Source organism: Mus caroli, chromosome 6, assembly GCF_900094665.2.
Source record: "Mus caroli chromosome 6, CAROLI_EIJ_v1.1, whole genome shotgun sequence".
Taxonomy (NCBI): Eukaryota; Metazoa; Chordata; class Mammalia; order Rodentia; family Muridae; genus Mus; species Mus caroli.
Window position 1 is genome coordinate 43843473 of NC_034575.1, and position 11859 is coordinate 43855331.

Below are 11859 nucleotides of genomic sequence, written 5' to 3' on the forward strand. Positions count from 1 at the left end.
AGTTTAAAAAGCAGATGATTGACTGTTTAAATAAGAGCCCCAATGTGGATTACTTGCTTTCCATTAAGAAGACATTGAAAGGCTTGAAAGCACAACTGAGATGGAAATTGGTTGAGAAGAGTAATTTGGAAGAAGTAAGGAAAAAATTCTTCTAATTTGTTCACATTGGTTGAATTATTTTATAAAGCCATGTATAAATACACTCTCGAAAACCAGAGAACCATTGTATTCATATTTTGTGTTATGTACTTTGATAGTTTTACATTTTTATTTTAGCTACATTATTTAGTGTATATGTGAATGTATGGGTGGCCTGTATCACTGTGTACATGTGGATACCAGAGAATAATTTGTGAGAGTCAGTTCTTTATTTCCACTATGTGTGTTTCAGGAATTGAATTCAGGTCACTTGACTTAGAGGCAAGTTCCTTTACACACTGAGCAATCTTACAGGCCCAGTAATTTATCTTTTTATCTTTGTATATGGAAATAAATTAGAAATGACATTCATACCAAATACATGTCTCCCATGGAATTAAATATTTTAAAAATATATTTTGTAGCCAGGCATGGTGTCGCACGCCTTTAATCCCAGCACTCGGGAGGCAGAGGCAGGTGGATTTCTGAGTTCGAGGCCAGTCTGGTCTACAAAGTGAGTTCCAGGACAGCCAGGGCTATACAGAGAAATCCTGTCTCGAAAAACCCCCCAAAAAAAATTTTTTTTTTTTTGTGTACATACATGTATGTGTGTTCATATGTACATGGAGGTTGGAGGACAACCTTGGGTGTAATTATTCAGGCACTGTACCCTTTATTTTTATTTTTTTTTTGAGATAGTATGTTAATGGCTTGGAGCTTACCAGATAGGCTAGGCTGCGCCCTAGGGAACCAGCAGTCTCTGCCTCCCTAGAGTAAGAGTTATTCTCACTACTTGCTTCCCCCACCCTTTTTCTTTATTAAATATGAGATTGAATTTAGGTCTTCTTACTTACAAAGCAAGCACTTTACTGATTAAGTCCATCTCCAACGGTAGAATTTTGTGATAAAGTAATTTTAAACAGCATGGTCTTTAACACTGGATATAATATTTCTTGCAAGTTTTAAAAGTTGTTTTCATATGACACTAGAGCTAAAGGGATTAGGATTTTCTAATTTTTACTATTCTTTCATAGGTATAAAGCTTTGTGAATATCTTAGTAATTCTATAAATTTTCTTGGGGATTTTATTTAAAATCAGAAGAGATCTGAAGTATGTCTTCATCCAACTTGATAATTCTATTCCTCATCTTAGATTTAATTGGAAGCAAGGTGGGAGCTATTCTAAAACCAAATGCAGTTTAAGAGGCTTCCTGTTCTCTTATATTCTAGGTTGTGGAGAAGGTAGTCTTTTTCAGTGTTAATTTTCATCTTTTGGAGAAATGTAACAGATGAAATTGGGCACATTCAATTAACTAGGGCTATAGACATTGTAGACATATCAAACTTTTTAATGCAGTTATACCTTTGAGGCAACTTGTTTACTGTTACTCCATTGAAGTCATATGGAACATTTCTAAACCAGATTTTTCTCAGAGTAGATAATTTAGACATTCACCCATCACTTTGTTGAGTGTGCTTTTAAAAATCTGATTTCAAGTAAAAATTTCACAGACTCTAATTCAGTTGCTGTTTTAATATTGAAGTTAGTTGTTTTTACCTTCAAGAAAATGTGCAGGAACTTAAAAATATTTTATATTTACTTTTTATAGTTTTGGGGAAAGTTAGTGTTAAAATAAATGGATTTATTTAACGTTAAGAAGAACTGCTATATGCTAGATACTAAAGGATACCTGAGACTACTGTACACAGACTACTGTAGAAATTGCATTAGTTCTTAGAGGAAGAATTGTTTTCATTCTAGTGTAATAATCCTATTGATTACTTTTTTTTCTCTGATAAAGTCTGATGACCATGATGGAACTGAAATTGAGAAAATAAAGCAAGAAATAACTCAATTNCGCAATAGTGTTTTTCAGGAAATTTATCATGAGAGGGAGGAATATGTAAGTATTTCTCTGAAATTTTAAATTAGATTTTACTCAGGAAATTGAATTTAAAGTCACAGATTTCATATAACCATATACTAGAGGTATTATCTTGGCATAATAATGTTCATATGAATTTACAAGTTAATTTCATATGATAAAATTCAAGAAAGTTGTACCAACATAGAAATTTCAGGTTGTCGTAATGAAGAAACATCACTTGTCATGTTCTCAGTGGTAAAAATAGTAAGTTAAAATTCAACTTCTTGAAAATTCAATTTTTCTGCTTGTTTTAGAATTGAGCTTGTAATACAGTCACTTTTGCATTTTTTTGTTATTTAACACATGGCATAGAGATTCTCACAGATTTACATGAATACCTTTTTAGCTTGAGAAACAAATGAAACATGAATGGAGCAACTTGATCCACGTGAGAAATGTAACCAGAAAGGTCACACCATCGTCTCCACTCTCCTAAGTTCTGTGGCCTTAGAAAGTCAGCAGTCTACTTTTTCTTCACAGAGGAAAGAATACTACATTTTATGTCTGAGAGATATTATAAGGAAGAGTTAGTTAAGGGGCAGTTGTTCAAAGTCAAAATAGTATGCAAATAATAGACACTTTAAGTACAATTTATTTACTATTATACATACCTTTGAATCTTTTAATAAAATCTGATAAATGTTTAGAAGTTTTCCTTAGTAAAAATGTTGATACATGACTTTTCTTTATAAAATTCTCAGTTTTCTCATTTACCTCAAAATGCTTTATGTAGTAGACTCACATACTTATTTTTTATCTCAAGGCTTTTAGGATTTTCTTCTTAAGTTGTCATTCTAAAAATGTTATTTATTCTTAATACTTTGAGAAATGACAGTTTATTATTAAGATTACAATATTTTTCTTTCACTCTGAATATGAGTGAGTCATGTTTTGTTTGAGAGTTCTTGAAGTAGAAGTAAAATATTAAGATTAGATATTTTATTAGAGGTAAAAAGGTAGATGGAAATATATTTTCCTGAAAAGCAACATACTACAGTTGAATTCATGTTGATTTATAATAAAAATACTTTCTAACTTTAGGAGAAGCTGAATAGCTTGACCCAGAAATGGTTCCCTGAGCTGCCTCTGCTGTATCCTGAAATAGGATTGCTTAAATATATGGTAAGCTTTGCTTCCCCTGAGAATTGCCACCAGGCAGAGAATGTAAAGACATGCTTATGTTCATATCATTTCAGTCTCAGATCTATACTACCATTTTTGTGAAAGTCCTCCCAATAAATATTTAAAAGGGTTAATTTGGACTGCTCCTCAAGACTGTCTGAAACCAAATAGTTTAAAGTAGAGATATTGATGTGAGCTTCATTTTCTTGGCAAGCAGGAGATTAGTACATTAAATAACTCAAAGAACTTGCAATTAACTTTGTGGGGAGAGTTATCATACCCTTGGTGGTAGTAAAGAACTGGAAGAAGCACTGTTTTTCTCTGATTTTTAAAATTGCCCCCAATACTCCTTGGATTCCAGAATACAACATGTAAGAATTCTTGACATAGAATGGTATAATATTTGAATATGTGTTTTTGTTTTTGATTTTTGAAAAAGAGTCTTGGGACACAGCCTGGGCTAACCTTGAACTTGTAATCTTCCTTTGATCCTGCCATAAGTTCTAGGATTAAAAACTTGAGTAACCATATCCTGTTTCCCAGTATACTTTAAAATCATATCTAGAATACTGACAATACCTAGTAAAATGTAAGTTTTACATAAATTAACCAGCATACAGTGTTTAAGAAATGCATGACAAAAATCTGCATTCTTATGCAGATATTTTATTTTGAATATTTCACTTACAATTGATTTGATATAAGGAAGCAGAATCCACAGATAGAGAAGACAATTGTGTTTATTTATTGAGACTGTCATTAGTGCATGGCCAGGGCCAGGGCCAGGGATATAATTCAGCAGGCAGAGTGCTTGCTTTGCTTGCAGGAAGCCTTTCTTTCAATTTTCCAGCACTGCATAAAATGCATTTAGTGACACTCATCAGCAATCTCAGTATTTTGGAGATAGAGGCAGGAGGATCAGAGTTCAAGGCCAGCCTGGACTACATGAGATCCTGTTTCACAGAAAAGGTGTTATTAGGTAATGAAAATAGCTAAAACAGTCTATAAAGAAATGTTTATGAGTTTATTTTCATAAATGTGTAAAATCAAAGTTTCTTGAATTGCATTGGTTTTGTAGTCTCATGGCTTCCAGTGAAACAAAAACATTCTTTAAATAGTTATTATAAGATCTTCCCATATTATATTTAAAAATGATGTGTGAACTGAGTATCATAACCCAGTGCATAATCTCAGATTTTGGGAAACTGAGGCAATGTCTTCAGTTTGAGGGCAGTCTGGTCTGAGTGACCTGAGTTCCAGGATAGCCTGGGATAGCAAGTGAGAGCTGTTTTAAAAACCCAAACACCAAACCAAAACAGTAAAATACCAAAACAAAACACCCCCCCCCCAAGAAAAACCCAACAGCAAAAAAGTTCATTTCTCTTTGAAGCTAGTAACTCTATCTTTAGAGATTATCTTGTGTCTGATAAACTATCCTGAATTCTTAATACTTATGTTTATACCCACCAATAAGTATAATACAGTTAGAAATTATTATGGGAAAGTGAAAGTAGTAGTTTCATCACAATAGGGATAGAGGAAATCTTACAAGGCGCCATCTTAGATAATAAGCTATAGACAATTAGTGACTCATGGAAGGAAAATCAATCTTCCCCAGGGATAAGCCCCCTGATGCTATTCCATATAAAGTAGTTAGCACTAAAAACATATACATGTGAGCAACAATAAATAGACTCATCAGGTTGTATTTATGTATTTATTTGTGAATGTGTGTAACAAATATTAAAAACAAAGAGGCTATGAATTTGAGAGTAGGGAGAAATAGGGTTTAGAGGAAGGGGCATAATGTAAATATAGTACATATATATGAAAATTTAAAAATAATTTAAAAATAATCCACTAAAGAAAAAAAACCTAGTTCTAATATAAACATAAAAATGATAGAATTAAAAATTTTGAAAATAATTTCTACATTTAAGAATGTTAAGCAGGATAGAGTAGTCAATATTTTGTTGTAGTCATAATTTTTAGATTTCTCATTGCTGTTCTTTAAGCTACTTTTACTTGTCTTTATTTTAATTTTTTAAGGACATATATGAGGTTTTTCAAGTAAGTATTGAAGTTCCTATTAAGCTTGTCTTCTTAATCTCATTTGTTTTTACAGTCTGGTCTAAATTTACAGCAGTGACTAAATGTCTGGTAATTACAGAGAAGACAAAAAAAGTTCAAGAGCCAGGAATTAAAAAGAATCTAAACTTTAATGAGCACTTTTGTTTTCTTAGTTTGATGGTCTTTCACTTCATTTAATGTATGCCCTTAACAGTGTTGTGATTTGAAAGCCCTAAGTCATTTTTGATTGTCTAAATGGAATAAAAATTTGTGTCTAGAATTCTGGTGGTCTTCTTACTATGAGCTTAGAGCNGGACCTTCTTGACACTGAGCCCATGAAGGAACTTAGCAGCAAGCGTCCTCTGGTGTGCTCCGAGGTTAATGGGCAGCCAGTCCTCTTAAAGGTAAGTTTAAGTTCTGATCTATGGAAGTTTCAGAAGTATAAGGGAAGTGGTGAGTTGACTTTTAAGGAAGAAAAGAAACCCACTATTTTTAAAACACATAAGTTGACTGGTATGATGATTATATTAGAGCTAATTTTGTCTTTAAAGTTCCTCTTCTTTCCTTAATGAGTACTGTCTTTTCTAGGGCTATTAATGTTTTTTTTTTTTTTTTACTACACTTTGTCCAATAGCCTTTAAAAATTCCTGTTTTTCTTAGATATCTCTTGAAAGCTTACCTATATTGCCAACACAGTCTTGTGCTGCTTAGTTTCTTTGTTTTTTTTTTCTAAATTTTTGTTTTATGTGTATAAGTGTTTTGCCTGCATGTGTATCTTTGTTACATATGTATGCCTGAACATGTGTTGGTCAGAAGAGAACATTGGATCCCCTGGAACTGGAGTTCATACAGGTGTGAACCACTATGCATCTTTCACAAGAGCAGCAAGTGCTCTTAACCACTATCTCTCCAGCCCCTTAATTTCTTCTTGTAAGCTAAGACTGTGAGTTAACATCAGAAGATCTTCAAGTTGCCCCATTGCTACATATTTGGGAATATATAGTAGGCTGCAGGTAGAATTACTCCTTTCCATAATATAGCATTCAATGCAGATGGAAAAGTACTTAAAAATTAAAATAGAAAAATAATGTAATTTAACGTATACTTAAAATTGAAATAATAAATTAGAATTAGGTTTTTAATGTTGAAATCCTCAATGCTGTTTTTTTGTTGTTTAGGGCTATTCCGTGGATGTTGACACAGAAGGCAGGGTGATTCAGAGAGCAGCCTCTTATCATAGAGCTTGTGGATATGCTAAAGAAGAGTCTGGCTTACTGCCATTAATATTCCTGTTTTTGTGTAAGGTAAAGTTCTTAAGCTAATCTATTGTAGAAATGATTCTTTTAAAAGTAAGTTTTAAAGTAGTTATTTATTATTCTTAATGTATAGTAGTATTTACCTCATAGAATTAGTGCACAATACAAATATAATGACGAATTGTTCACTTAAGTTACATTTTCCACTTTGCTTCTTAGTCTGATCCTGTTGCCTATCTGATGGTCCCATATTATCCTAAGGCAAACCTGAGTGCAGTTCAGGCCAGTATGCCTTTAACTTCAGAAGTAAGTAAAAGTCATTTCATAGTTGTATGATTCCATCTCACACCAGCCACAATGGCTAAGATCAAAAATTCAGGTGACAGCAGATGCTGGCGAGGATGTGGAGAAAGAGGAACACTCTTCTCCATTGTTGGTGGAATTGCAAGCTTGTGAGGTAACCCAATCACAAAAGAACTCACATGATATGTACTCACTGATAAGTGGATATTAGCCCAGAAACTTAGAATACCCAAGATACAAGATACAATTTGCAAAACACATGAAAATCAAGAGTATTACTTTTCTATTGCTATGATAGAATACCATGACTAAAGCAACTTATAAAAGAAAAAAATTAATTGGATTTAAAATTCCAGAATGTCCTGATGACAGACTAAGACATGGTGGTGGCAAGTGTTGGGAGCTCCTGTCTTTAAAGGAAGGCATGAGGCAGAGAGTGTACTAGGAATGACTCAAGTCTCCTGAAACATTTAAGCCTGCCCCTAAGTGCTATACATCCTTCAACAAGGTCATCCTTCCTAAACCTTCCCAAATAGGGCTACCATCTCGGGACTGAGTTACCAAACATTTGAGCCTCTGGAGGCCATTTTTGTTTGAACCACTACTTAGTTAAGCTTTCCAGCCTTTAATTCTTTGTCTATGTTTATCTTTAACTTGAAGGAAGCTTTACTTTAGTTCTAAGATAGTCTTTTAATAGAGATAAGGTTTATATATTAAAATGAGGTGTCAGTTTTCTAAACTCCACCTTTTCAATGTGTATTTATTTGCAGGAAGCTTTAAAAGTCATGAAAGGTGTTGCCCNAGGACTGCATACATTGCATAGTGCTAACATAATTCATGGATCACTTCATCAGAACAATGTATTTGCCTTAAATCGTGAACAAGGGATTGTTGGAGATTATGACTTCACCAAATCTGAGGTAAAATATCATAGCTTTGTAGAATAGAAACTACTTACTAAAGTTGTTCAGCATTTGCATACAATGTGCTGATTGATCTTAAGATTTGTACTTTCAGTTAAGGTGTATCATTTAGTACAAATAGTGTCTGTAACAGTCATCTAGATGGTAGTGAGCAGTGTGTGGTTTTGCCATAAATACAGAAGCAATCTAATTTACTCAGTGGCATTGACAACATTGGTCATTACTTTCTCATCAGGAAACTTTTGCTAGGAAGATGTAAGAACCTCCCTCTGCTTGTGCTCCTTTCTTTCACAGATTAAATTGAAATATATATACTTTGTTATTATCAATTTAGTACATTTTTGGAAGCCTGAGTGGGTGTTTTTATTTTGTTTAGGTCTAGGTTCAACTATGTGGCTTTTAATTTGTTGCCACATTATCTCCCAATAAACAGTTTGTAGAACTAACAAAGTCCAGACAATTAAGAGAATGTAATAATTTTATGTGTATGTGTGGAATAGAAAGCCTGAGAATATATATGATCTCAAAGGAGAATCTTTCTATTTGCTGTTTTAATTGACAGATATATATGTTTATTATATATAGCCCATTTAAAAATATGTATATAATGTAAATGGCTAAATAAACAGTTCCCATTTAAAATTCAACAGCTTTATTGAGATAGAGTTCACAAGGAGATAATGTAGAATTCAGTGCTAGTTTTTATCATATTCACATAGTGGTATATTGATTATCACTATGTAAGTCCAGATAATTTTTATCACATTCCAAAGTAGTTACTGATTAACAGTTAATTTTCATTCCTGCTTCTTTTTAGACCTTGGGAACCAGTAATATAGTTTGTGCTTCTGGATTTACTTATTCTGTAATCTCATATAAGTAAAATCATGTAATAGTTGGCCTTTGGTGAATCTATTTTTGTTATCTAGATTAACATTTAGAGTTATTCTATGTTGTTGAATGTTTGAGGACATAAATATTTTAGGGCCAAATGTATTTAATTGGATGTATATATGATACTTTGGTGTGTGTTTTCATCAGTGGATAGATATTTGGGTTTATACTTTTTTTTTTTTTCCTTGAGACAGCGTTTCACTGGTTAGCAAATCCTGTCTTTGAACTATCTTTGTAGCACAGGTCTTGAACTCCCAGTTCAACTGCCTCAGCCTCCTACATGTGGAGATTACAAGTATGTACCCTCAAGCCTATCTCTAGGTTTATGCTTTTTAAATTATTATGTGTTAGGTTGCCATGAACATTAGTATATAAGTTATTTATGTAGGTATTCTCATTGCTTTGGGGAATTGTCATGTAATTCTGTTCCTTCCTTTTGAAAATTACTAGTATTTGATAGAACACTTAATAAATCATATATAGGTTGAGTAATAGTTTGTATTACAGTAGATGTCCACATATCTCAAAACACATTATAAGCAAACAAAACTGGCTTGCAAAAAAAAGAAAGTCATTGTGGTTTGAACATGCTTGGTCAAGGGAGTGGCACTATTAGGAAGTGTGTCTCTGTGCTAGTGGGCTTTAAGATACTCCTTGTAGCTTACTGGAAGATATTCTTCTGATCAAAATGTGAAATTCTCAGCTTCTGCAGTGCTATGGCTGCCTGGTTGCTGCCATGCTTCCCACCTTAATGATAATGGACTGACCTCTGAACCTGTAAGCCAGCTTCAATGAAGAGTTGGCTTGGTCATGGTATCTCTTCACAGCAAAGGAAACCCTAAGACAGTCATAATTTTATTTTTTATTTTATGTGCATTGATGTTTTACCTACATGTATGTTTGGGTGAGCATGTCAGATTTAGAGTTATTGACAGTTGTAAGCTGCCATGCGGATGCTGGGTATTGAACCTAGGTCCTCTGGAAGAACTTTCAGTGCTTCTAACCACTGAATCATCTTTCCAGCCCCACAAAATGTTTTTAGCGGCAAGAATTCTTGATCAACTAGTTTATTTTCCTGTCATGCAAGATTATGCTCTAGTGTTGAATTCTGGTTGAATTTTTTTTCATCTAAGTTTCAAGGGTTCCAATATAGAGAATCTAAATTCTTAAGCATTACTACATCTGGAATTTTTACTGCCAAAAACTATTAGAAAAATTGACTACAACAGAAATTGTTTCTTGCTATATTCCAGGAACTATGGACTCTGGGAATAAGAATGCTGTATTTTACTCTTTTCTCAAGAGGCAAACTTAGACCATTTTTAAAAGGCAGGTTTTAGATTGTTTATAGTAATGAACGACACAAAAATTTTAAGTAATGTATTGATTCTGATAGGTTTATAATAAATAGATCCAGTTTACTGTTTGCCTTCTTGAGAAACGTTTCCGAAGTACCTATCTTTTTTTTGTCCTCATAAGCATCAGATGAAGGTCCAGTTTCTTGATATACATTCCAGTCAAACATTGCTATTATGTGCTTTGGTTATTTGGTTGTTTACAAGTTTTAGAATAAATGCTGGATATATATAGTCTTAGTGGTTTTCATATGATACTTCAAAAGGATGAAAAATAAATTTAAAGCTAATCAAAAGTTGTACAGGGTTTATATAGACTCATTTTCTGAAACATTCAATTGTCCCACATTAATTTATCTGAGAATTATTGTAACATAAGAAAATAGAGAAAACCCAGCCTGACCAGGGTCACAAGTCCCTTCTTGTCAGTGCCAGTACCGGGTCACCTTGGGCTTGGAGTTGGTGGACACCCCCAAGGTCCCTAGAGGACTCTCCACGAGATCTTAGGACCTCTGGTGAGTGGAACACAACTTCTGTTCCAATCCAATCTCGCGGGACCCAAGACAGCATTAGGGAAGCAGAAAACCCGGCCTGACCAGGGTCACAAGTCTGTTCTGGTTGGCGCCAGCATCGGATCACCTTGGGTGGGTAGTCGGCAGACACCCCTAAGGTCCCTAGAGGACTCTCCACTCGATCTTAGGACCACTGACCAGACAGCTCCACGATCCTCAAAGGAGACACCACTTTCAGGCACTGTAACATGCGCAGGATAAAAAGAGCTTGGTCACACCAGTATTTCAGGGTCTCAGAGGAACTTGACTGCCAAGAACTCTGACACACCCAGACTCTCAGGTTCACAGGAGCCCACAAGCAAAGGATCACAGAGAAAGCTGGACTCTGAGGAGTCCTGAATCAACTGGGATTATAAGAAGGACAGGCTCCAATCAGATATATTGAGGACAACAAATACTTGAGATAATCAGATCGCAGGAGGCAAGCATAAGAACAGAAGCAACGGAAACCAAGGTTACTTGGCATCATCAGAACCAAACTCTCCCACTATAACAAGTCCTGGATACACCATCACACCAGAAAATAAGACATGGATCTAAAGTCACTTCTTATGATGATGATGATGGAGGACATTAAGAAGGAGATAAAGGAAGACACAGGTAAACAGCTAGAAGCCTTTAAAGAGGAAACACAAAAATGCCTTAGTGAGTTACAGGAAAACAATACCAAAAAAGGAGATGGAATTGAAGAAAACCATCCAGGATCTAAAAATGGAACTAGAAACAATAAAGAAAACCCAAAGAGAGACAACTCTGGAGATAGAAACCCTAGGAAAGAAATCAGGAACCATAGATGCGAGCATCAGCAACAGAATACAAGAGATGGAGGAGAGCATCTCAGGTGCAGAAGATTCCATAGAAAACATGGACACAACAATAAAAGAAAATGCAAAATGCAAAAAGATCCTAACTCAAAACATCCAGGAAATCCAGGACAAAATGAGAAGATCAAACCTATGGATAATAGGAGTAGATGAGAATGAAGATTTTCAAGTTAAAGGGCCAGTAAATATCTTCAACAAAATTATAGAAGAAAACTTTCCATACCTAAAGAAAGAGATGGCCATGAACATACAAGAAGCCTATAGAACTCCAAATAGACTGGACCAGAAAAGGAGTTCCTCCTGACACATAATAATCAGAACAACAAATGCACTAAATAAAGACAAACTATTAAAAGCAGCAAGGGAAAAAGGTCAAGTAACATATAAAGGCAGGCCTACTAGAATTACTCCAGACTTCTCACCAGAGACTATGAAAGCCAGAAGATCCTGGATAGATGTTATACAGGCACTAAG

At 34.4% G+C, this 11859-nt stretch overlaps 1 protein-coding gene across 1 annotated transcript in view; it reads left to right on the plus strand.

Annotated features, from left to right (window-relative positions):
• The window catches only part of Stk31 (serine/threonine kinase 31), a 78906-nt gene that overhangs the window by 40702 nt on the left and 26345 nt on the right, over positions 1–11859 (plus strand). Inside the window, 7 exon segments of the mRNA XM_021164075.1 lie at positions 3–134; positions 1941–2042; positions 3108–3188; positions 5537–5662; positions 6437–6562; positions 6734–6820; positions 7588–7737. Of these exon segments, the coding sequence (XP_021019734.1) occupies positions 3–134; positions 1941–2042; positions 3108–3188; positions 5537–5662; positions 6437–6562; positions 6734–6820; positions 7588–7737 (804 nt within the window).